This window comes from Phocoena sinus, chromosome 19 (assembly GCF_008692025.1).
Source record: "Phocoena sinus isolate mPhoSin1 chromosome 19, mPhoSin1.pri, whole genome shotgun sequence".
Lineage (NCBI taxonomy): Eukaryota > Metazoa > Chordata > Mammalia > Artiodactyla > Phocoenidae > Phocoena > Phocoena sinus.
In genome coordinates this window covers 14,343,440-14,368,057 of record NC_045781.1, presented here as the reverse complement: position 1 = coordinate 14,368,057, position 24,618 = coordinate 14,343,440, and the positions used below count along the sequence as shown (strand labels likewise).

At 36.8% G+C, this 24,618-nt stretch overlaps 1 protein-coding gene across 10 annotated transcripts in view; it reads left to right on the top strand.

The window, feature by feature from the left end:
• ZNF875 (zinc finger protein 875) overlaps window positions 1–23,365 on the top strand; it is a 36,887-nt gene extending 13,522 nt beyond the window's left edge. For 4 of the 10 annotated variants that reach the window (XM_032614502.1, XM_032614501.1, XM_032614503.1 and 1 more), the window contains 3 exons: window positions 147–273; window positions 707–802; window positions 8,365–14,384. In XM_032614502.1, coding sequence (XP_032470393.1) covers window positions 147–273; window positions 707–802; window positions 8,365–10,049 — 1,908 coding nt within the window. In that variant the 3' untranslated portion in view covers window positions 10,050–14,384. Of the gene's footprint in view, window positions 1–67; window positions 803–8,364; window positions 14,385–14,525; window positions 15,439–23,261 lie in introns of those variants that run through there. The other 6 variants (XR_004347089.1, XR_004347090.1, XM_032614508.1 and 3 more) reach the window with 6 other exon arrangements.
• The last annotated feature ends 1,253 nt before the right edge of the window (window positions 23,366–24,618 follow it).

The following is a 24,618-nucleotide window of genomic DNA, read 5'->3' as shown; positions in this document are numbered from 1 at the left end:
TGGTATATTCTGTTACCCTTTATTCATCGTCCATAGTAAGGTCTAGAAATCTTCTCTACCTCCTCAGGGATGCCTTTTGATCTCTCATCCTGAGGTGTGGACAAGGCAGACTCCTGGATGAGCAGAGGTGTGTTTTGTGTTAAAAGGCATTCATGGCGTTCGGGGATGTGGCTGTGGACTTCACCCAGGAGGAATGGAGGTTGTTGAGCCCTGCTCAGAGGACCTTGCACAGGGAGGTGATGCTGGAGACTTATAACCACTTGGTCTCACTAGGTAAGAATGGCTTCCCATAGCACTTAAAGTCTGGCTCACAGTATTTTCTATATGTCACAAAGAAAGGCTACTCACAAAGCAGCTTTGTCTTAGGGTTGGGCTTCAAAACAAAAATTTACCTTTTTCCTCAGGTGGATCTGGATTCAGTAGAGTTGAAAGCAGGTAGATTTATTCATATTGTGTATGCCACTCTGCATTTTTTTTTCTTACTTTATCTTGCCCCAAACCCAGGAGATTTTCATTCACCGTGTTAATATGCTGTTTTTCTGATTGGAGTCACCTTTTCTTACTCAACCCTTCTACTGCAGGGAGTTCACTATTCATAGGTCCTCTGTATCACCCTCTGGGTTTCCCTCCATTTTGTCTCTGAGTTCTGGAATGGCCCCTTGAGCTCATAACCAAGAGTCTCCTTTTTTTCTTTCCTTATGAGCAGAAATTCCATTTTGCAAACCAAAACTCATTTCTCAGCTGGAGCGAGGGGAAGAGCCCTGGATAGAGGAGAGGCAACGTCCGCTGAGTCTCTGTCCAGGTGAGTGTGACACAGGGTAGTTGGAACCGTCTGCAGCATGGCAGGTAGGGAAGGATGAGGCATCTCTCAGGTACTGGGAGGAAGCTCTTTTCCAGGCCCCTAGGTCCCTGGTAAGGCTGCCTGGCATGACCTCTTTTCCAGAATATCATCTTCAGTTAAGGGAGGGACTTTCCTGGTTTCTTTGTCGCTTCCCTCCACCAGGAAGCCTCCCTTCCTCGCACTTCGCATTGTTTTCTGCGGAGGATACTAGTGACCAGTTCAGTCTGCTGCCATTTTCAGAAGTGGGCTTCATCCTATTTATTTTTGACTTGATATTTGGAAATTACTTCAAAAGTACAGAAAATTTGCAAAAATAAAAATAGTACAAAGCACATTCTTATGTCCTCTACACATACACATATATGTATGAACATATATGGCATATATATTTTTATAAAATGGCATCATAAAATCACCTACTAATATTTCACCCAGTTTGCTTTATCATTGGCTTGTGTGTCTCTTGTGTGCATGCTCTCCCTTCTGCCTCCACCATACGTATGTGTATGTATTTATGTATATGTTTATGTATATATATTTGTGTGTACATATATATGTAGGTTCGTATGTGGATGTATGTTAAAAGATTTTCTAAGAATGGTGATATTCTCATATAACCACAGTACAGTTATCAACTTCAGTAAACTTAACTTCAACACAGTAATTTTATCTAATACCTATCACCTACCTCTCATAATCATCAGTAGACACAGTAATATTTTTTCCTCTCCAGAACATGACCCAGTAGTGCATTTACGTGGCATATCTATTTAGTCTCTCTTAATATAGACCATTTCAATAACCTCTCTTTAGGAGTATACAGTTCCACAGCTCCTTTTTTAATAGCTTCATTGAGTAATAACTTAAATACCATAATCTACTTATTGTAAGTGTACAGTTCAATTATTTTGAGTAAACATTCCATCACTCTAAAAAGTTACCTTGTGCCCATTTGCATCTATTTCTCCTCCCATTTGAGCTCCAGGAAACCAGTGATATGCTGTCTCTATAGATTTGCTGTTTCTGGACATTTTATATAAATGGTATCATAAAATATATATTTGTCTTTGTATCTGACTTCAATACATAATGTTTGAGGTTCAGCATAATGTTTTTGAGGTTCATCCATGTTGCAGCATGTACTGGTAATTCATTCCTTTTTATTGCCATATAATATTCCACTGTATTGATATACCACATTTTGTCTAGCTATTCACAGGTTGATGTGAATTGGATTGTCCACTTTTTGGTTATTGTGAATAGTGCTGCTAGGAATAGTCATGTACCAGTCTTGATGTGGACATATGTTTTCACTTCTCTTGGGTAGATAACTAAGACTAGAATTTCTGGATTGTATGGTATGTTTATGTTTAACCTTTTAAGAAACTGCATAATTATTTTCCCAAGTGGCTGTACATTTCTATTAGCATTTATGTTTTACATTTCTATTATGTTTATATTTTCTATTTTTGCATTTTCTAGTAGCAGTGTTTTAGAGTGTCAGTTTCTCTACATCCTTGCTAGCACTTGGAATTGTCTCTAATTTTGATTACAGACATTCTAGTGGGTGTGTAGTGGTATTGCATTGTGGTTTAATTTGCATTTCCCTAGTGACTGATAATGTTAATCTTTTCATGTGCTTATTAACCATTTGCATATCTTCTTTGGTGAAATAGCTACTCAGTTCTTTTGCCCATTTTTAAGTTGGATTGTTTGTCTTCTTTTTGAGTTGTAAGAATTTTTCATAAATTCAAGACACAAGTCCTATATCACATACAGGATTTTCAATTATTTTCAACTATGGAATGAAGTTTCAGAAAAAAGACAAGTTTGTGGATTGTCTTTTCATTCTCTTAATGGTGTCTTTTCAAGCATAAATGTTTTAAATTTTGATGATGTTCAATTTAACAATTTTCTAATGGATTGTGCTTTTTGTGGTGTAACTATGAAGTTTGCTTAACTCGAGGCCACATAGATTTTCTTCTTTGGTTTCTTCTAGAAGTTTTATATTTTTAGCTTTTACACTTAAGCCTGTGATCCATTTTTAGTTAATTTTTATGTGTCATGTGTGGTGAAAGTCTAAATTCATTTTCTTGCATATGAATATTCAATTGTCCTGGCAGTATTTGTTAAAAATAGTATGCTTGACATAGAGAATGGACTTGAGGACACGGGGAGGGGGAAGGGTAAGCTGGGATGAAGTGAGAGAGTAGCATGGACATATATACACTACCAAATGTAAAATAGATAGCTAGTGGGAAGCGGCCACATAGCACAGGGAATCACCTCAGTGCTTTGTGACCACCTGGAGGGGTGGGATAGGGAGGGAAGGAGGGAGACGCAAGAGGGAGGAGATGTGGGGATGTGTGTATATGTGTGGCTGATTCACTTTGTTATAGAGCAGAAACTAACACACCATTGTGGGACAGTTGTGCTCCAATGAGAGTGTTAAGAAAAAAAAAATAGTATGCTTTCCCTAATTCAGTTGCCGTGGCTCCTTTGTCGAAATCAGTTGACTGTAAATGATTCATTTCTGGACTCCTAATTTTGTTCCATCGATCTCTGTGTTTCTTCATATGACAATAGCACACTATCTTCATTACTGGGGTCTTATATTAAGTTTTGAGGTTGAGGAGTGTAAATACTCTAACTTTTTCAAAATTATTTTGGCTATTCTATGTTTTTTGAATTGGCACATAAATTTGGGGGTCAGATTGTCAATTTCTACAAAACAAAACAAGACTTACTCTCGTTTTGATAGGGTTTGCATTGAATTTATCAATCAATGTAGGGAGAATCACTGTTTTAATAATATTGAGTCTTCTAATTTATGGTTGTCTATTTAGGACTTTAATTTTTCTCAGCAATGTTTTAAAATGTTCACCTTACATGTCTTGTAATACTTGTGTCAAATTTATTCCTCGATATTTTATTATTATCTATGTTATTGTGAATGGTATTGTTTTCTTAATTTCATTTGTGGAATGTTCATTGCTAGTATGTAGAAATACAATTGATTTTTGTATTTTGAGCTTTTATCATATTACCTTATTAAATACAATGATTACTTATTGTCTCTTTATTGAGGATTCCTTGGAATTTTGTACGTCCTGGCTCCTATAATCTGTGAACAAAAAAAGAGAGGTTTACTTCTTCCTTTCCAATTTTGATGTCTTTAACTTCTCCTCTTCCTTGTTCTGCTACTCCCCTCCTTTAGCCTTTTGGCTAGAACTTCCAGTGCAGTGTAGAATGGAGTTGTTGATAACAGACATTCTTGTCTGGTTTCTGAACTTAGAGGAAAATATTCAGTCTTTTATCATTAAATATGATGTTAGCTGTAAGTTTTATATAGATGCCCTTTATCAGGTTGAGGAAGTTCCATTCAATTCCTAGTTTGTGGAGTATTTTTTAAGAATGGGTATTGGATTTTGTTAGATGTTTCTGCATCTGTTGAGATGTTCATGTAGTTTTTGTCTTTATTTTGTTAGTGTGGTGTATTTCATTAATTGATTTGCAGATGTTAAATGAGCTTTGCATTCCTGGAATAAATCCTACTTTATTATAATGTATAATTCTTTTTGACTTGCTGCTGGATTTAGTTTGCTAATATTTTGTTAAGGATTTTTTTACCTCTGTTCATGAAGGGTATTTATCTGTATTTTACTTTCTTTTTGATATCTTTGTTTGCTCTGGTATCAGAATAATAACTACATATAATGAGTGGTGAAATTTTCTCTCCTCTATTTTCTGTAAGAACTTGTGAAGAATTTGTATCATTTCTTCTTTAAGTATTGGTTAGAATCCCCCAGTGAAGACACTTGAACAAGGGCTTGTCTTTGTGTGAAGACTTTTAATTACTAATTCAATCTTGTTACTTATTACAGGTCTATTCAGATACTCTAGTTTTTATTGAGTTAGTTTTGGTAGTTAGTGTTTTTCTAGAATTTTTCTGTTTTGCCTTTGTTGTCCAGTTGTTGGCATAAAGTTGTTTATACTACTTTTAATCCTTCTAATTTCTGTGAGGTCAGTAATGATGTTCCCTCTTTCTTTCTTGATTTGGTAATTTCTGTCTTCTCTATTTTTTCTTGTTCATTCTAGCTAAAGATTGTTCAATTTTGTTGATCTCTTCAAAAATCAACTTTTAATTTCATTGATTTTCTCTACTCATTCTGGTTTTCTATTTGATTAATTTTTTATAAATGTATTATTTCTTTCCTTCTGCTTATTTATTAATTTGCTCTTTTTGTAATTTCTTAAGATAGAAGCTTAGACAGTTGATTTGAAACCATTCTTCTTCCTTAATGCAGGCATTTAAACCTATAAATCTCTCTCTAATCACTTCTTTAGCTACATTCCATAAATTTTTTTTCATCCCATAAATTTTATTATGCTGGGTTTTGTTTTCATTCTGTTCAAAATATGTTTCAATTTCTCTTCTGATTTCTTCTCTGTCCCTTTGTTACTTAGAGGTATCTTGTTTAATTTCTACATATTTGTGGATTTTCCATCTTTCTTTCATTTGTTGATTTCTAATTTCACTCCTTTGTGGTAGAAAAACATGCTTTATATAGCTTTAATGGTTATTTGTTTTTTGGCCTAGCAGATGATCTGTTCTGAAGAATGGTCTATGTGCACTTAAAAAGAATATGCATTCTGCAGTCATTGGATAGAATGTTCCATACATATCAGTTTGGTCAAGTTGGTTTATTAAGTTTTCTGTATCCCTGGAGATTTTCTGTCTAGTTGTTTCTATTATTGAGAATAGAATAGTGAAATTTCCAATTATTGTTGAATTATCTAATTCTTCTTTATAGAATGTTCCATACATATCAGTTTGGTCAAGTTGGTTTATTAAGTTTTCTGTATCCCTGGAGATTTTCTGTCTAGTTGTTTCTATTATTGAGAATAGAATAGTGAAATTTCCAATTATTGTTGAATTATCTAATTCTTCTTTTAGTTCTGTAAGTTTTTGTCTCATGTATTTTGGGGCTCTGTTTTTAGTTGTGGATACCTTTATAATTGTTTTACTTTTCTGATTTATTGCCCTTTTGTCTTTATGAAATAGCTCTTTTTGTCTAGCAATAATCCTTGTCTTGAAATCTATTTTGTCTACTATTAATATAGTAGCCATTCCATTTCCCTTGTGATTATGTGATTACTGTTTGCATGGTATATCTTTTTTCATCCTTTTAACTTTTAACCTACTTGTGTTTTTGGATCCAGAATGTGTCCCTTGTAAATAGCACATTGTTTGCTATTGCTTTTTTAATCTAGTGGGATAATCTCTGCCTTTGGTTTGGAGTGTTCAGTTTGTTCATATTTAATATAATTATTGATATGGTTTAAATCTGCCATTTTGCTATTTATTTTTAATATGTCTCATGTCTTTATTTCTCTAGCCTCTTTTATGGCATATTGTTGGATTTTTTTATTTAAGTGTACTATTTTCATATCACTCTTGATTTTAAATTTGTTTTGGAGTTATTTCTTAATGCTGCTCTAGGAAATAAAATATGCACCTTAATTTATCACAGTCTACCTCTAATTAATACTAACTTAGTTCCAGTAAAATATTTATACATATATTATAAAGCCAACAATATTGTGTTATATTTATGGCCTTTTAAATAGTTTTTTATATTTTAGAGAAATTTAGAGGAAAATATACATATGTTACCTTTTATATTTACCCACATATTTGCCAGTTTCAGTGGCCTTCATTTCTTTCTTTTCTTTTCTTTTCTTTTGATCCTGCTGCGTGGCATGCGGGATCTTAGTTCCCTGACCAGGGATCAATCCTGCGCCCCCCCGACAGTGGAAGCACAGAGTCTTAACCACTGCACTGCCAGGGATGTCCCTCAGTGGCCCTCATTTCTTTTTGTGGATTTGAGTTAGTGTCTCATGTCATTTCTTTTCAACCTGAAGGACTTGCTGAGTATTTCTTATAAGGCATGTTTGCTATCAACAGATACTCTGAGTACTTGTTAATCTGAGAATATCTTTATATCGATTTCTCTTTTTTTTGGCTGCATGATGTGGCTTGTGGGATTGTGAGATTTTAGTTCCCTGACCGGGGATTGAACCTGGGCCCTCAGCAGTGAGAGCTTGGAGTCCTAATCACTGGACCTCCAGGGAATTCCCTCAATTTCACTTTTTTTTTGTTTTGTTTTGTTTTGTTTTTTCTGTTTGTTTTTGTGGTACGCGGGCCTCTCACTGTTGTGGCCTCTCCCGTTGCGGAGCACAGGAGCCGGACGCGCAGGCTCAGCGGCCATGGCTCACAGGCCCAACCGCTCCGTGGTATGTGGGATCTTCCCGGACCGGGGCACGAACCCGTGTCCCCTGCATCGGCAGGCGGACTCTCAACCACTGCGCCACCAGGGAAACCCTCAATTTCACTTTTGAAGCATAGTTTTGTGAGAATAGAATTCTTCATAGATAGAAGTCTTTTCTCTTTTATTCCAGCACCTTAAATACATTATTCCACTGCCTTCTGGTCTCCATTGTCTCTGATGAGAAGTTAGCACTAGTCATGTGGTTTTTCCCCTTGTACATGTTGAGTCATTTTTCCTTTGCTGTTTTCAAGATTTCCTTTTTGTCTTTTTTTTTCTGATAGTCAACATTTTGGCTATGATGTGTCTAGCTAGGATCTCTTTGTGTTTATTTTGGGGTTTGTTGAGCTTCTTGGATCTGTAGATTGTTTTTCATCTAATTTGGAAGATTTTGGTTTTTTTTTTAATTTGGAACTTTTTAAGCCATAATTTCTTCAGATTTTTTTCCTGCTCTTTTCTCTCTGTCTTCTCCTTCCTGAGTTACCATTACACATAGGTTTGGTTTACCTGATGGTGTCTTACAGGTTTCTGGGCTCTTTGTTTTTCTTCAGTCTTTCTTTAACTCTGTTCTTCTGTTTTAGGTAATTTCTATTGATTTATCTTCAGGTTCACTGGTTCTGTTACAAAGTCAAATATGTTGTGGTATCTCTCTAGTAACTTCGTAATTTTAGTTATTTTACTTTTTAATTTCACAATTTCCTTTTGTTTCTTATTAATAGTTTTTATTCTTTGTTGAGATTCTCCATTTTAAGTTGTTATCATACTTACCTTTAATTTTTCACACATTGTTTTCTTTAGTTCTTTGAATATATTCATAGTATCTGCTTTGAAGTCTTTTTTTTTTCCCTGTATCAGCATCTGGGCCCACTCATCAACAGTTTCTATTGGCTGCATTTTTTTCCCTAGGTGTGTGTCACTCTTTCCTGTTTCTTTGAAAACTGGATATTTTAGATATTATATTGTAGCCATACAATAAACAGGTTGCAGGCTGGATTTGGCCCACTGAGCAGGTTTACTGTTTCCTACAATAAAAATGTAAAGCATAAAATGTGAAATAAAAAATAGATTTTGGGAAGTATGGCTGAATGGGAGACAGCTTGTGATGTGAACATATATGAATGACCAGTAGGCAAAGCAAAATGGCCTAGGCAGCCCTACCTATGACTGCTTTGACTAAAAACATTCTTTATTCAGCAGGATCAAAGCTAGAAATTCAACCTTGTCCCTCCTGTCCTCTGGCATTCTCTAGTCAGCAAGCCCTCAGCCAACATGTGTGGCTCAGTCATCTCCCTCAGTTTTTCTCAAGTTTATGTGCAGGAAATCATCTCCATTCAGGGAAACAATATTCAGAAGATCAGAAACAGCAGCAGGAGCAAGTCTTTGATCAAACCTGCTCAAGCAACAAAGCAGAAATTCAAGAGAGAGAAGAAGATTCCAAGCTTTTGTCTGGGAGAGTAAGTAAAAGCAGCACTCCAAAGGCATTCTCCAGAACCCTGGAAGAACAGCCAGTAAGGTCCAAGGAAGACAACACAGTGGTGGGCATAGTGCCCAGCCCTGCCCAGAGGACAAACCTTGAGGAAACAGACAAAATATTACATGGTTTAGAAGTCTCAGGATTTGGAGCAATCAAATATGGAGAGTTTGGGCTAGGCTTTATCAAGGAGTCAAACCAGCTCAGCCTCCAGAAGACACACACAGGGGAGACCCCTTACATGTACACTGAGTGGGGAGAAAGCTTTAGCAGTATGTCAGTCCTCATCAAAAACCAGAGGACACACTCTGGGGAAAAGCCTTTTGTGTGCAGGGAATGTGGACGAGGCTTTACTTGGAAGTCAAACCTCATCACACACCAGAGGACACACTCAGGGGAGAAACCGTATGTGTGCAAGGAGTGTGGACGAGGCTTTACTTGGAAATCAAACCTCTTCACACATCAGAGGACACACTCAGGGGTCAAGCCTTATGTGTGCAAGGAATGTGGGCAGAGCTTTAGCCTGAAGTCAAACCTCATCACACACCAGAGGGCACACTCTGGGGAGAAGCCTTACATTTGCAAGGAATGTGGACATGGCTTTCGCCAGCATTCACACCTCATCAGACATAAGAGGACACATTCAGGAGAGAAGCCTTATGTTTGCAGGGAGTGTGAGCAAGGCTTTAGCCAGAAGTCACACCTCATTAGACACTTAAGGACACACACAGGAGAGAAACCTTATGTGTGCACAGAATGTGGGCGTCACTTTAGCTGGAAATCAAACCTCAAGACACACCAGAGGACACACTCAGGGGTTAAACCTTATGTGTGCCTGGAATGTGGGCAGTGCTTTAGCCTGAAGTCAAACCTCAACAAACACCAGAGGTCACACACAGGGGAGAAGCCATTTGTATGCAGGGAGTGTGGGAGAGCCTTTACCCGGAAATCAACCCTCATCACACACCAGAGGACACACTCAGGAGAGAAGCCATTTGTATGCACAGAGTGTGGGCGAGGCTTTAATGGTAAGTCAACCCTCATCTCACACCAGAGGACACATTCAGGGGAAAAGCCTTTCATATGCAGGGAGTGTGGTAGAAAGTTTAGCCAGAAGCCAAACCTGTTTAGGCACAAGAGGGCACATTCAGGGAGTATATCCTTTGTGTGCAAGGAGTGTGGACAAGGCTTTTGTGATAAGTTAACTCTCATTACACACCAGAGGGCACACTCGGGGGGGAAGCCTCATGTATGCAGGGAGTGTGGGCAAGGCTTTAGCCAGCAGTCGCACCTTATTAGACATCAGAGGATCCATTCAGGAGAGAAGCCTTATATTTGTAGGAAGTGTGGGCGAGGCTTTAGTCGGAAATCAAACCTCATCAGACATCAGAGGACACACTCAGGATAGAAACCTTGTGTGGACAAGTAGTGAAACCTTTAGCCAATAGTCACACTGCATGAGACACCAGAAGTCCCACCCGGGGCTGTAGCTTTAGTAATAAGTCAGCCATTGCCAGACACTAAAGTAGAAACATCTTATGTGTGATGGGAGTGTTCACGAGACTAATGGTAAGGGTCAACGTCTCCAATCCACCTGAAGGAGAATTGCTGGCCCATTTTCAGGGGCTCTGGCTTTCCCTAGTGGGGATGGTAGGTTGTGGAAGGTCTCTCAGGTAACTTGATGGAGAGAGTACTTATTAAGTAGGTTGAAATTAGAGAATTGATACTATTCCAATATCATTTCCCAAGTATACTTGAACACTCCTTCCACAGTAACCTGGATGTTACAAAAACAGCAATTCTAGAGTCCATCTCTTGATGTCTGTCTTACCTTCTGAGAACAAGAGACAGAAACCATGGCTGATTTAATCTTGGTTCCACAGAGCATGACCCAGCAGAGTCAGCTTCAGGGAGAGTTTGGAAAATGGTCAACTCATGGGGACAGAGATAGTGCTTGGGTAGAAGTTTTTATTATACAAAAGGCTGACAGGTAAGAAAGATTGTAGGTATCCTAGCTCTGAGTTTGGGAAGAGGTGTCCATTTTTGGAAATATCATATCTTTGCTTGCTTCCTGGGGCTGTCTCTGGTTTTCAGGTTGAATCCATACTGAAAATGTTTTTATTGACTAGTGTTTTTAGACTAGAAATATACTATGTAGTGTTATGAAGAAAATATATACACATATACACACATATACAGAAATACAAAATGAAATTACTTTCTGTTCTTCTTTGAGTTACCATACAGCATCCCATTAGTAATTATTTGGTTTAAATTTTCCCAACCATTGTAAAATATACTGCTTTTTTGGTTGAGAATACTCTTTTTGAAAATGGCAGTATCCCACAAATTCATTTAGAGTCGTGCCCCAAGGCCCAGTTTTTTTTTCATGAAACTTGACTAAATGTGAATTTTCTTTGGAAAATAAGTTTTCTAACAACAGGCAGGAAAATGTAGAAATTGTATAATAACTTATCTTTTTATCTCTGTACAGGTATTTAGAATAAATTTGAAAACATAAGAGAAAGTGTATGAGTATTTAGAAAGTGGTGATGCAGGATGTAAAGTACAATACTCAGTGGTTGGGTCATTGGCTTTCAGTTAGGGAAAAAATAAACATAGGTCCCAAAGTTTCGCTATCCAAAGGAGTTAGAGTTAGGGAATCACTATCTCAAATAATATGAGGTGTAAGAGTCATAATTTTTGTTCAAAATCTAAGTTTGAGTGGAGTGAGCAGAACCTGGTGAAAAATTATGAAATACTATCTTAAATGGAGCAGCTGGCATGGCCTGCCCTTCTTAGCCCTCCCCACGGTAAATCCTGGCCTCATGCTCTTACATTTTCTCAGCAGAAAAATACCTTTTGAGTTTTCATCTCTTTAAGTCTTAGAACTTAATTACTCTTTTCCATAAAATCATGTCACCAAAACAAAGATTCCAAAATTACACATGTACCTTTCACCAGTTTTTTAGCTTTCGGAAGGAATATTTCAGTTTTCAGTGTAATTGCCTCATAAAAATAAAAGATTTTGCCTTAAATTATTTAAAACTCTCAACAGGAAAAAATAGAGCACTGCTGGTATATGAAGATTTAAATAGATTCAAAGAGATTTAAACTCTGGGAAACATTTCTATGGAGCAGCAACCAAACAGAAAGATCTGGAAATGTTCTGAGAAATAGGTAGAAAGAAGTCCCATCCTTTGACCCTGCCCAAGCCCACCTCTACTAATTCTTAAACCCACATCAGGCCTTCTGCTTAGAACCTCTCAGAAGAGACAGAATTAGGACAGGTAACCTGAGTTGTCTGCCTGGGCCTAGCATTAAAATCTGTGTGCAAATTTGGAAACTGATTAGGAGGCAAACACCACGTGGTATTCAGATATGTGAATCCTCTCAGTCTTGGAGGGTTTTTTTGGTTTTGTCTTTCAGTCTGTGTCTGGACTATCTGTCCATTATTGCCCCATATTTCATAACCTGAGGTGACAGCTCTAGATGTTTAAAACAGACAGAAAATGTGCCCCAGAGCAACCACTGCCCATCCTACCAATCCTATGGTAAGTAGTAGACTATACTGCAGAAAATTTTGAAGAAAAGATGATGAACAGTATGAAACAATGAATATTGCTTCAAATCCGTTAAGCCTGTTATGGTCACCATTGAGATGTTCCATTTTAAAAGGAGTAGCAGTAAATTTTAATGTAATTGTTTCATTTAATTCTAATTTATTATTATGGATCAGTGGTTCCCTAAGTATGGTCAGAGGATGTTTGGGGGCCCTTTCAAGTGATCTGCATGGTCAAAACAAATTTCATTATAACACTAAGACATTACTTGCTTTTTTCTGTTGTGCTGAAATTTGCATTGATGGTGCAGAAACAATCATGGATAAAACCGCTGGGCTTCTAGCATGAATCAAGGCAGTGTCACCAAACTGTACTACTAGTATTATTGTATTTTTTACCACCCCCTACTGTGGTAAAAAAAATTGCAAGTTCCACTTAAGAATGTTCTTCATAAAAAAGGAAAAATTAATTTTGTTAAATCTTGACCTTTGGGTACAACATTTTAAAATTATACTGTTAGGGCTTCCCTGGTGGTGCAGTGGTTGAGAGTCCACCTGCCGATGCAGGGGACACGGGTTCGTGCCCCGGTCTGGGACGATCCCACATGCCGCAGAGCGGCTGGGCCCGTGAGCCATGGCCAATGAGCCTGCGCGTCTGGAGCCTGTGCTCCGCAACGGGAGAGGCCACAACTGTGAGAGGCCTGCGTACCGCAAAAAAATAAAATAAAAAAAAAATAATAAAATTATACTGTTAATTTTGAGATAACTGTAGATTCACACAGGGTTGCAGGAAATTAAATAGGGAGATCCCATGTACTCTTTACTCACTTTACTTCAATGGTAATGTCTTACAAAATGATACTATAATATCACAACCACGATACTAAAATTGATATGTACACATCTTTTAAAAACTATACGTGATGAAAAGAGAAATACACATAAAGTCCTTCATGTATGAAGTTGTTTCAAGGAAGTGCACTTCAATGATTGATTTGCGAGCTGAACCAGCTACCTTTTTATGGACACCAATTTTATTTGAAAGATTAGCTGACGAATTTTGAATAAGGTGACTCAGACTTGGATATTTGGTAGACATTTGTAAAAAAAATGAAGTGATTTTTTTAAAACAGTAAAGAAAACTGACAGTAATTTTGTTAATTTGACTTTCAAGCAAAAAAATTAGAATATTGAAAAACAAGTTATTTGCCACCAAGAACTTGACAGTTTCCCAATACTTACTCCTTTATGATGAGATTGGTGATGATTTTAATGAATGTGATTTTATAATACCATATAATGAAATATGTTGATGGAAGATCTGCCTAATTCACTGAACCAATATTTTCCAATTAGTACATAATGCTGCAAAATCATCTGTGGGTATATTAAAGTATAAGACAGACAAATGGATTTCAAGAGATAAAAGCCAGATTCCACATTATAAGTAACCTTTAAGAAATTACTACTTGTTGATTTTTGGTGTATTATCAAAGGACAATGTTGACAATTACCTGAAAAGGTCTATTAAAACACTCCTCCATTTTCTAACTCTATATCTGTGTCAGGCCAGATTTTATTTATGTCAACAGGTTAAGTGCAGGAGCACATATAAAATACCAGCTGTATTCTATTAAACTGGACATTAAGGAGATTTGCAAAAATATAAAACAATGCCACTCTTCTCACTTTTTTTTTTATGGTGGAAAATGTTCACACCCAAGTGAAAGTGAAACACTTTACTTTTCCCCTTTATGTGTGTTGTTTCTAGATGTTTATGGTCTGTAACCCACACTGAAAATACTACACACACACACACACACACATCAGAAAAAAAGTTACATGTTATAATACCTAACATACTATTAACATCTGTGCTTCATATAATTTAAACTAGGCATAGAAGAAACAAATGCAAAGAAAATACTTAACACCTACTGACAGATATAAACCTACAATCTGATGTATGCTGATCTATCTAGACAGAACACAAACTTGGGGCATATTCACTTCTAGAACTAAATGATATAATTAATCTCCTTCTTGCTTTTGGCTATGTCTCTTTCTGATTATACTTGGCAATTATTTTTTTCTATTTTTTAAATCAAAGAAGCAGCTTTATGCTTTTAATCATTTCTTCAGTGTGTCTTTTATATTTTGTTAATTTCTGTTACTGTTTACTAATCTCAAGCTAATTTCTTTTTATTGTATTGATTTTTCAAGTTTATTTAATCATAATTTGGTTTATTTATCTTTTTACTGTTCTGAAATTCATTTCATTTCTAAGTGGCATATAATTTTCATTTTTATTTTCTCTTTTAGACAAGAATTACTGTTTCAAAGAGTGCTTACAAATGGCTAGATGGACATATTCATTTTTACAATATCCTAGTATTTAGCTTTTTATTTTGTAGCATTGTAATCAGTGTATTTTGTGATTTCTTCCATTTTAACTCATAAAGTTCAGTTTTGAATGTGATCAAGCTCTGTATCGTAAAGCAAGTATTTAATGTGTGAGTGTGTGTATATCTATTTTAGTAATATGCTAAAATTAATACAAATGGTTATAAAATTTGATATTTTTCTAGATATTTTATTCTCATGTTGTTTTATATTAATGATCTGTATTTTTATTTATTAATTTATATTATATGTTTAACACATGTAAAATTAAATCTGTGATATAAATGTAGGTATAAATATTATTAATAGAACAAATGCCATTGTGTTCACCCCAGCAGAAGAAATAAGCCTTAATTATTTTTAAAAACTTAGTACTTCCATTTCTGTAAGTGATATAATAAATTTATGATCATGTTAGGAAGCATTTCTTCATGTACGTCAATCAAATTTTGCTTAACATATTTCAAAGCTGTTTTATTTAGACCTGTAGAAATTAATAACATTTCTTCCTGATGAATTTTTCCCTTTAAAAACCCATTCAGTTCTTCTAATTAGTCTGCTCTCAATATTGTTGCACTTGCCTTTTTTGGTAGTATTTACTTTTCTCAATTCTTTGTTTTCATCTTGATACTCTTATTTTGTGAATAGAGTGTCCTATTCAACATAGTGCTGGAAGCCATAGTCAGAAACAATTAGGTACAGAAGAGAAATAAAAGGCATCTAAATTGGAAAGGAAGAAGTAAAACTACCTCTGTTTGCAAACATCATTCTATACACAGAAAATCCAGGTGAATCCACAAAGAAACTACTAAGCCTAATAAGTTCAGCAAAGCTACAGAATACGAGATGAACACACAAAAATCAGTTGTATTTTACATATATAAATGAACAACTTTTCTGTATACGAGAAACTAACACAACATTGTAAACCAACTATACTTAAAAAAGTATTTTCATACACCACCAATGAACCATCAGAAAAGGAAATTGAGAAAAACATCCCATTTACAACAGAATCAAAAAGAATAAAATACCTAAGAATAAATTTAATGAAAGATGTGAAAAGACTTGTACACTGAAAACTATAAAACATAAAAGAAAAAAACCTATAAAACTATATAATTCGAGAAGACCTCAATAAATGTAAACATATGCCATGTCCATGGATTGGAAGACTTAAAACTGGTAAGATGTCAGTACTACCCAAAGAGATCTACATATTCACTTCAATTCCTGTCAAAATTCTGATGGCCTTTTTGACTAAAATAGAAAAGCTAGTCCCCATATTTATGGAATTGAAAGGGGACTGAAGTAGCCAAAACAATACTGGAAAAGAAAAGCAAAGTTGTAGGACTCCCGCTTCCTGATATCAAAGCTAATTACAAAGGTACAGTAATCAAGAGTGCGGTACTGTCATAAACATAAACATATAGACAAACAGAATAGGATTGAGAGCCCCATTAATAAACTGCCATGGCCAATAGAATTTTGATAAATGTGCCAAGACCATTTAATGGGGAAAGAACAGTCTGTTACACACATGATGGGACAAATGGATAACCTAATGCAGAAAAATGAAGTTGAACCCCTACCTTAGTCTACATACAAAAATTAATTCAAAATAGATCAACAACTTAAATATAAGAGCTAGGTTGTAAAATTATTAGAAGAAAACAGGAATAAATCTTTATGACCTCCTATTTGGCAGTAGATTCTTGGATTTGACACCAAACATATGAGCAAAAAAAAAAAAAAAAGATAAATTGGACTTCATAAAAATTAAAACCTTTTTGCATCAGAGGATATTAAGAAAGTGAAAGGACAACCTACAGAAGGGTAGAAAATATCTGCAAATCATATACCTGATAAGGATTTAGTATCCAGAGTATACAAAGAATTCTTACAGCTCAGAACAACAACAACAAAACCCCACAATTTAAAAATGGGCAAAGGTCTTGGGAAGACACTTCTCCAAAGAGTATATACCAATGGCCAAAAAGCATTTAAAAACATTCATCATCATTGGTCATTAAGGAAAGGCAAATCAAAACCACAGTAAGATACCGCTTCACACTTATTAGGATAGCTGTAATAAACAAAAGATGTTGGCAAGGATGTGGAAAATTGGGAACCTTCATACATTGTTGGTGGCACAATGTAAAATCGTGTGGCTACTATGGAAAACAGTTCGGCAAGTCCTCAAAAATGAAACATATAACTACCCAGCAAATCCATTCCTAGGTACATACCCAAAAGAAAGGAAACAAGTACTGAAAAAATACTTGTTTATGAATATTCATAGGAGCACTATACACAGCCAAAAGGTGGAGAGAGCCCAAATGTCCATCAACAGATGAACAAGTTATAGTAGATACATACAATGGAATATTATTCAGCCACAAAGTGGAGTGAAGTACTGTACTGATACGTGCTACAACTTAAATGAATTTCAAAAACATTTTGCTAAGTGAAAGAAGCCAAAAGAAAAGGTTACATATTGTATGATTCCTTTTATATGAAATATCCAAAATAAGCAAATCCATAGACAGAAAGCAGATTAAAGTCTACCTGGGAATGGGAGAGGGGGAATGGATAGTGATTACTTAGTGGGTATGGGGTATTCTGAGGTGATGAAAAATTTGAAACTAAGACCGTTTCATGACGTGAATTCATTAAATGCCACCAAATTGTACTTTTTAAAATGGCTAATTTTATGTTAATTTTTTTTTTTTTCTTTTTTTTCGGTACGCGGGCCTCTCACTGTTGTGGCCTCTCCCGCTGCGGAGCACAGGCTCCGGACGCGCAGGCTCAACAGCCATGGCTCACGGGCCCAGCTGCTCCGCAGCATGTGGGATCTTCCCGGACTGGGGCACGAACCCGCGTCCCCTGCATCGGCAGGCGGACTCTCAACCACTGCGCCACCAGGGAAGCCCTAATTTTATGTTAATGTTGAATTTCACCTGAAAACAAAAAGTAAATGGATGGAAAAAGATACCCCAGAATAAAGTAGACTTCAGAGCAAAGAGATTTTCCAGAGACAGAGAGATACACTACATACTGATAAAAGAAAAACCAGAAAGACGATACCAAACCTAAATATGTATGCACCAAATAATAGAGCTTCAAAATACATGAAGTAAAACCTAACAACTGAAATGAGAAATAGACAAATCCAAAATTATACTTGGGGGCTTTAATCCCCCTCTTTGAGTACTTGAAATAATGACTATACAGAAAATTATCAAAGATTTAGAATAAATAGCAGTCACTAGGATCCAATTGACATAGAACACTCCACCCAACCACAGCAGAATACATGTACTTTTCAAGTACCAACAGAATCTATAACAAAATCAACCATATCCTCGGCTATATGATAAACCCCAAAATTGTTTAAATACTTGAAATAATACAGAGTTTCGTCTCCAACCACAGTGGAATCAAACTAGAAATTAGTAACAAATGTAGAAAACTCTCAAACCACTTGGAAATGAGAAAGGGGACCTTGCAAACATTAACAGGATACATAAATACTATGAACCACTCTCCACCCATAAATTCAATCACTTATATAGAATGGACAAATTCTTTAAAAAAAAACAAAAACTCTCTTACCAAAACTCATGAGATGAACATAATATGAATATTCCTATAAGTATTAAAGAAATTGAATCTACAAAGTGACACCAACAAGGGCCAAATAAGATGTCCCTCACTTATATGCCCCCTTCAGCAATAATTTGGCATCCACCCATGAACAAAAGTGACTTTGTGGGGTCTTTGTGATCCAGTGAAACCCCAGTGGAGTCCACGGCTGAGGAGCCATTTTGATAAGGTTTGTTCATACACAGGCAACTGACCCACCAACCATGGTCCTGGCTACAGACCAAGAAACGGCTCTGTACCCACAAGAATTCAGCTACAGTCCCATTTGACTTTGGTTCTGTCACCAGTACCATACACTAAGGAACCTGGAAGGATGAATGTGCACCTATGCATTGGGTAATAGACCTCAGTCCCAGCTATAGACCCTGAATTGGTGTGTGAACAAGTTCTATTCCTTTTCAGCTAGGGTTCAGGAGTCCCTGGAGGTAAGCCCACCAAAGCAATCTGAGCTCAGTCAGATTGTAGATTCTGAAAGACTTATAACTGGGCTCCAGGCCATCACAGCCACAGTCCATGAAGTCTTGTTGGCACAGGGACTTTGCAGGAGACATTCCCATCTCTGACCCTGTAGATCCTGAAAGGGCCCTCAGTAGCTACAGTCGGCCAACAGTCCTGAGGGTCCAGGTTCCCAGTAGGAAACACTTCATTTCCATCCCCAGAGATCCTGAAAGGCCCTATACTTGGCTCCAGCTCCTTCCAGCCACAGTCCATGAGCAGCCCTGCTGGCACAGGGACCCTATGGGAGACACATCTGCATCCCAGGAGATCCTGAAATGGCCCTATACTTGGCTCCAGCCTCTCTAGCCACAGTCAGGGAGCAGTCCAGCTAATCCAGGGACCTGGCAGGAGAAACAGCCATCTGTACCTCCACAGCCAGGTTTGTAGACCTCAATTTTAGCTGTGGAAACTGAAACAGCCCTGGGGCTTGGTTGTAGCCCCTCTCAGCCACAGTCCAGAGCCCGTCCTTACCATCCAGGAGCCCATCCAGTGACTAAGTAGCAGCCCTTCCAGGGACCTGATGGGAGCCACACCCATCCAAATGGTATAGCTACTTTGAAAGACAGTTTGGCAGTTTCTTATAAAACTAATACTCTTACCATATGATCTAGCAATCATGCTTCTTCATATTTACCCAAAGGAGTTGAAAACTTAGGTCCACACAAAAACCTGCATAGGTATGTTTATAGCAACTTCATTCAAAATTGCCAAAATTTGGAAGCAACCAAGATGTCCTTCAGTAGATGAATGGATAGATAAACTCTAGTACATCCAGACAGTAGAGTATTTTTCAGCATTAAAAAGAAATGAGTTACCAAGTCACAAAAAGGCATGGAGAAATTTAAATGTATATTACTAAATGAAAATCTGAAAAGGCCATGTACTTCCAACCACATGACATTTCAGAAGAGGCAAAACTATGAAGACAGCAAAAAGATGAGTGGTTGCTAGGGGTTAGGGAGAAGGGCTGAATAGACAGGACGCAGAGGATTTTTAGGGTAGTCAAACCATTCTGCATGATACTACAATGGTGGATACATGTCATTATATATTTGTCAAAACCCATAGACTGTACAACACCAAAAGTGAATTGTAATGTAAATTACAGACTTTGGGTGATAATGACGTGTCAATGTAGGTTCACCAATTGTAACAAAGGTACCACTGAGATTTGGAATGTGGTAGTGGGGGAGGTTGTACACGTTTTGGAACAGGGAGTATATGGGAACTCTCTTGTACTTGGCGCTCAGTTTTGCTGTGAACCTAAAACTGTTCCAAAAATTAGTCCATTTTTTTAAATCATGAAAATTTCTGTCTTTAAAGCATTAGAAATTTAAAATTATACTGGTAATTTTTTTCCTTGAAAATTTGAAACGAGTTCACCAGTGAACTCTCCGAATCTGGTAGCTTCTGGGAGTTAAGCATTTTGATATTTCTTTGATTTCTTCCATAGTTATTAGCCTTTTAGTTTGTTCATACATTTAGAGTCAACTTTTATAATACAAGCATAACATCTATTTCTAGCAGATATTCATATTTATTTTTATACACTTATACAGATTTATATATGAGTAATAACTCTTGTAACACCTTTTGTATTTCTGGTTATTCCCCCCACTTTTTTATTTTTGTGTTTGTGCTGCTTCTATTCTTTTTGATAATATTAGTAGGTGGTTTATCTATTTTATTTTATTTTCTAACGCCAGATTTTGGATTGATATATTTATGCTACAGTTTTAAATTTCATTTATTTCTGTTCTTTTATATATTACTTTTTCATTAGTTTCATTATGTTGTTCTCCTACTTATATGATCTGAACACAAATCAAAACAGTAGTGTAATGTTTTTCCCTTCAGATTTTTACAAATGTAAAATATTGAGTATCAGTAAGGTGTCAGGAAAAAGAAGCGTTGCCAGATTTAGCAAATAAAAATGCAGGATGCTCAGTTTAATTTGAATTTGTGATAAACAGTGACTAATTTGTCAGTATATCCCAAGTATTGAAACTCGGAGTATATGGCAATCCTGAGCAAGAGGCATTGCCAAGCTTTGTTGGTGCAATTAAGTTAGTATAGTCTTTCTGAAGGGCAATTTGGCAAGATCTAAAGTATTTAAAATGTATTGAGAATCTTTTTCCTTATCTCTCATAAGGAAACTCTTGCTCATATGTACAAGTATAATACGTGTGACTGATGATTGGAACATTGTCTATAATAGAGAATTCCTGGAAATATCCTCATACTCAAGTATCAGGGAATTGTTTTAAAAGATATGATACTCCCAAATAAAGTATACCCACACTTATAGTTCAGCTCTGTGTGTGGAATATTACCAAGAGAGTAAATTAAGAAAGTGAACCTTAGAGCATTGCTCATGTTTCCCACTTATGGAAATAAACTATGTATGCAAATGTATGTGTGTGTGTGTGTGTGTGTGTGTGTGTGTGTGTGTGTGTGTACAAATGCACAGAACTGAAGATGCTCACTAAATAGTTAACAGAGATTACCCTTGGGGAAGAGATTGACTTGGTAAGGAGTACTGAGTGAAATCTGACTTTTGACTTTATACTCTTGCATCCTCTGGATTCTGCCCAGCCATAAAATATTAATTAATTATAGTAACTAAAATTAGACAGCCTGCCCATACCAAGGGTTAGCAAGGATCTGGAGGATTTGGAACTCTCACACACTGCTGGTGAGAATGTAAAATGGTACAACTACTTTGGGGAATAGTTTGGCAGTTTCTTTAAAAATTAAACATACAGGGCTTCCCTGGTGGCGCAGTGGTTGAGAGTCCGCCTGCCGATGCAGGGGACACGGGTTCGTGCCCCGGTCCGGGAAGATCCCACATGCCACGGAGCGGCTGGGCCCGTGAGCCATGGCCGCTGAGCCTGCGCGTCCGGAGCCTGTGCTCCACAACGGGAGAGGCCACCACAGTGAGAGGCCCGCGTACCTCAAAAAATAAAAAATAATTAAACATACACTAACCAAATGATCCAGTCTTTCTACTCATAGATATTCACCTGAGAGTAATTAAAACATACATCTAGAAAAAGAGTTTTACAGGTATGCTCCTAGGAGCTTTATTTGTAATACCCCCAAAGTGGAAACAACCCAAATATCCACCAACAGATGCATCTCAAAATAATTATGCTGAGTGTAAGACGACAGACAAAAAAGGAGTATATGCTATATGATTCCATTTATAGAAAGCTCTAGAAAATGAAAACTAATCTACAGTGACAGAATATATATTCACTACCTTGCTACTAGTGATTATATATACTATATAATATATATTTCTAATTATATTGAATATATTTTTCTATTATTCTATATTTACACAAGCCAGGTAATATCAAAATTATATACTTTAAATATGTGCAGGTAATTGTATGTCAAATATGTTGGGGAAAAACCCATTAAAAACAAAAATGCCTTTTGCTGTCCTTATGGAAGATGTTTGTGGTAAATTGCAAATGGGCACACATTCTTTGGATATGAAGTAGAGATGAGCCTTCCCAACTGAGGCTCCCTTCACCAACCAGCTTGCCAGGTGTCATGTAAGTAATGCATTCCTAGGCCATCCCAAACCACCTGGCCCTAACTGAATTTTAAGGTTGAGTCCAGGTGAGACCAGCAGGAAAACCATTCAGGTGATAGCTAATCAATCACTGTTGTTTCAAGCCTCTAAGTTTTGGACAGGTTTGTTACACAGCAAAGGATAATTGATACAGTTTTCAATTTCATTCTTTTTCCTCTGTAATCACTTCCCATACCAACTATATTCTTTCATTTAACCCTGGTGTTGGAAATTTTTTTCTATAAAGGGCCTTTTAATAAAATTTTAGGCTCTGTTGGCTATACAGTTTCTACCATACAACTCTGTTCTTGCAGGAAAGCAACCATAGAAAATACATAAACAAATGTGCACAGCTTTGTTCCAGTAACACTTTATTTACAAAATCAAGCAGTGGACTGAATTTGGCTCAGAGGCTGTTTGCTGAACCCTGGTGTAACTTTAAAAGGTGGACTTCAATATTTCAAAATTAATAATTTGTATCCTGGGCTAACTTTTGTCCTCCAATTTCCGCATGATAGCCACAGTAATAATTTTCACAGTTATTGCTTTGATGGAAGAAATTTTTACATGTTAAGGTATGGGGAAGTCATTCTGGCTTATACACGATATGGCTTGAACTTTATGCTAACAAGAACAGCCTGTCTCATGGCCTGTCAAACATGCATTTTGTACATCTCCTTTAACCGTTAAAGAAAAGAATGCATTTACCAGATTGCTTAGAAGGTCCACTTTGAAGATAGGGATAAATGCCCACCCCCCTCCATGATGTCAATGCTAGTACTCCTTTGAAGATAAGGCTCCCTTCCCAGACACCAAGGTCATGCTGACTCACTATGTATGTGCTAATCTGTCTCTTTGAAAAACTTGAAGGAGTGTAACCCTGTCATTTTGATATTTGTTCTGACAAGATATGAAGCTGTGCTGAAAACCATGCTTCTCTGGAGAAATTTCTTCCTTGGTGGAGGGAGCATTCCTGGGCTACAGTCCTCAGTTTGGTGCAATCAAAACTCTCTTCTATTCTTATTATAGATTATGTATTGATTATTTGCATGAACAGCTTCAGGTACTAAAACAGTGTTCTCTCTACAGTGTTTGTTTTTTATCTAAACTACACTATTGAAAATTGTACACTTCAAACATTCATTATGAAAATTTCAAACATATGAAAATATTTGAGAATACTATAATAAGCCTGTCCATGTACCTGTTTCTCAGTTTTAGCAATTATAAATACTTCCAATCTTGTTTTATCTATTTCCCCACCAACATTTTTCCTGGAAGAGTTTAAAGCAAATCCCAGATAACATTTTTAATGATAAATTCTCCCATGTATCTATCTAAAATGTAAAAACTTAAAAATACCTAGCTAAGCAGCCTAATACACCTAATAATAAGATTGTTTTTAATGTTGTATAATAAAAAGTCAATGTTCAAATTTCCCTGATTGTGATAACTGCGTTCTCACAGAGAAAAATACTGATCCAAGCAAGGTCCATCTATTGCATTCAGTTCACATGGTCCTAAGTATTTTGGGTTTGTTTCTTCCATAACAGTTTCTCTCCTTCCATTTTACTCCATATCCTTGATTTAGCAAAAGTTTAAATATTCTGAAACAAATTCCAAACATCATTAGACAGTTAATACTTCAGCATGTGTCTCTGAAAATTAGAATTATTTTTCCTCCTTGGCCGCTTCCCTGGTTACCTAACAAAACTAACAATAATGCCCCAACAAAATCTAATTTTCAGTTTAGGTTAAAATATACATAATGTTTCTCAAAATGTCTTTTGCAGTTGATTTGTGCAAACCAGAACCCAGTTAAAGTCCACACATGGTACTTCACGTATGAAATGTCTCAAGTCTTTTTGATTTAGCACTGTTCTGACCTCACCATTTAACAAATTTCTTCGTGAAATGGACTTGCTGCAAACTAAGACAGTTTCTGTGTAACCTAATCCTGAATTCTAAGTGAGCCCCAGATATCGGGGCCCTAATCTGAGGCATACGAAAGAAAAACGTATTCATACCTCTCTGCCTCAAAGGCCTACCTCCCGTCAAGGTCCTAGCTCCCCACATTCGCTTCCGGAGAGCCTGCAGTCCACCCGCCCTCCATCAACCCACCAACCAGCCTGAAGCACAGAAGCCCACGTGATGCGCTTGCGCATGCGCCTCGCCTACTTGGAACAGCGGCTGGAAAGGGATTTCGAAACCGGCCTTTCCTGCAGCTGGGGCGCTCAGAGGCAGTTTATTCTTTATTTTATTTTA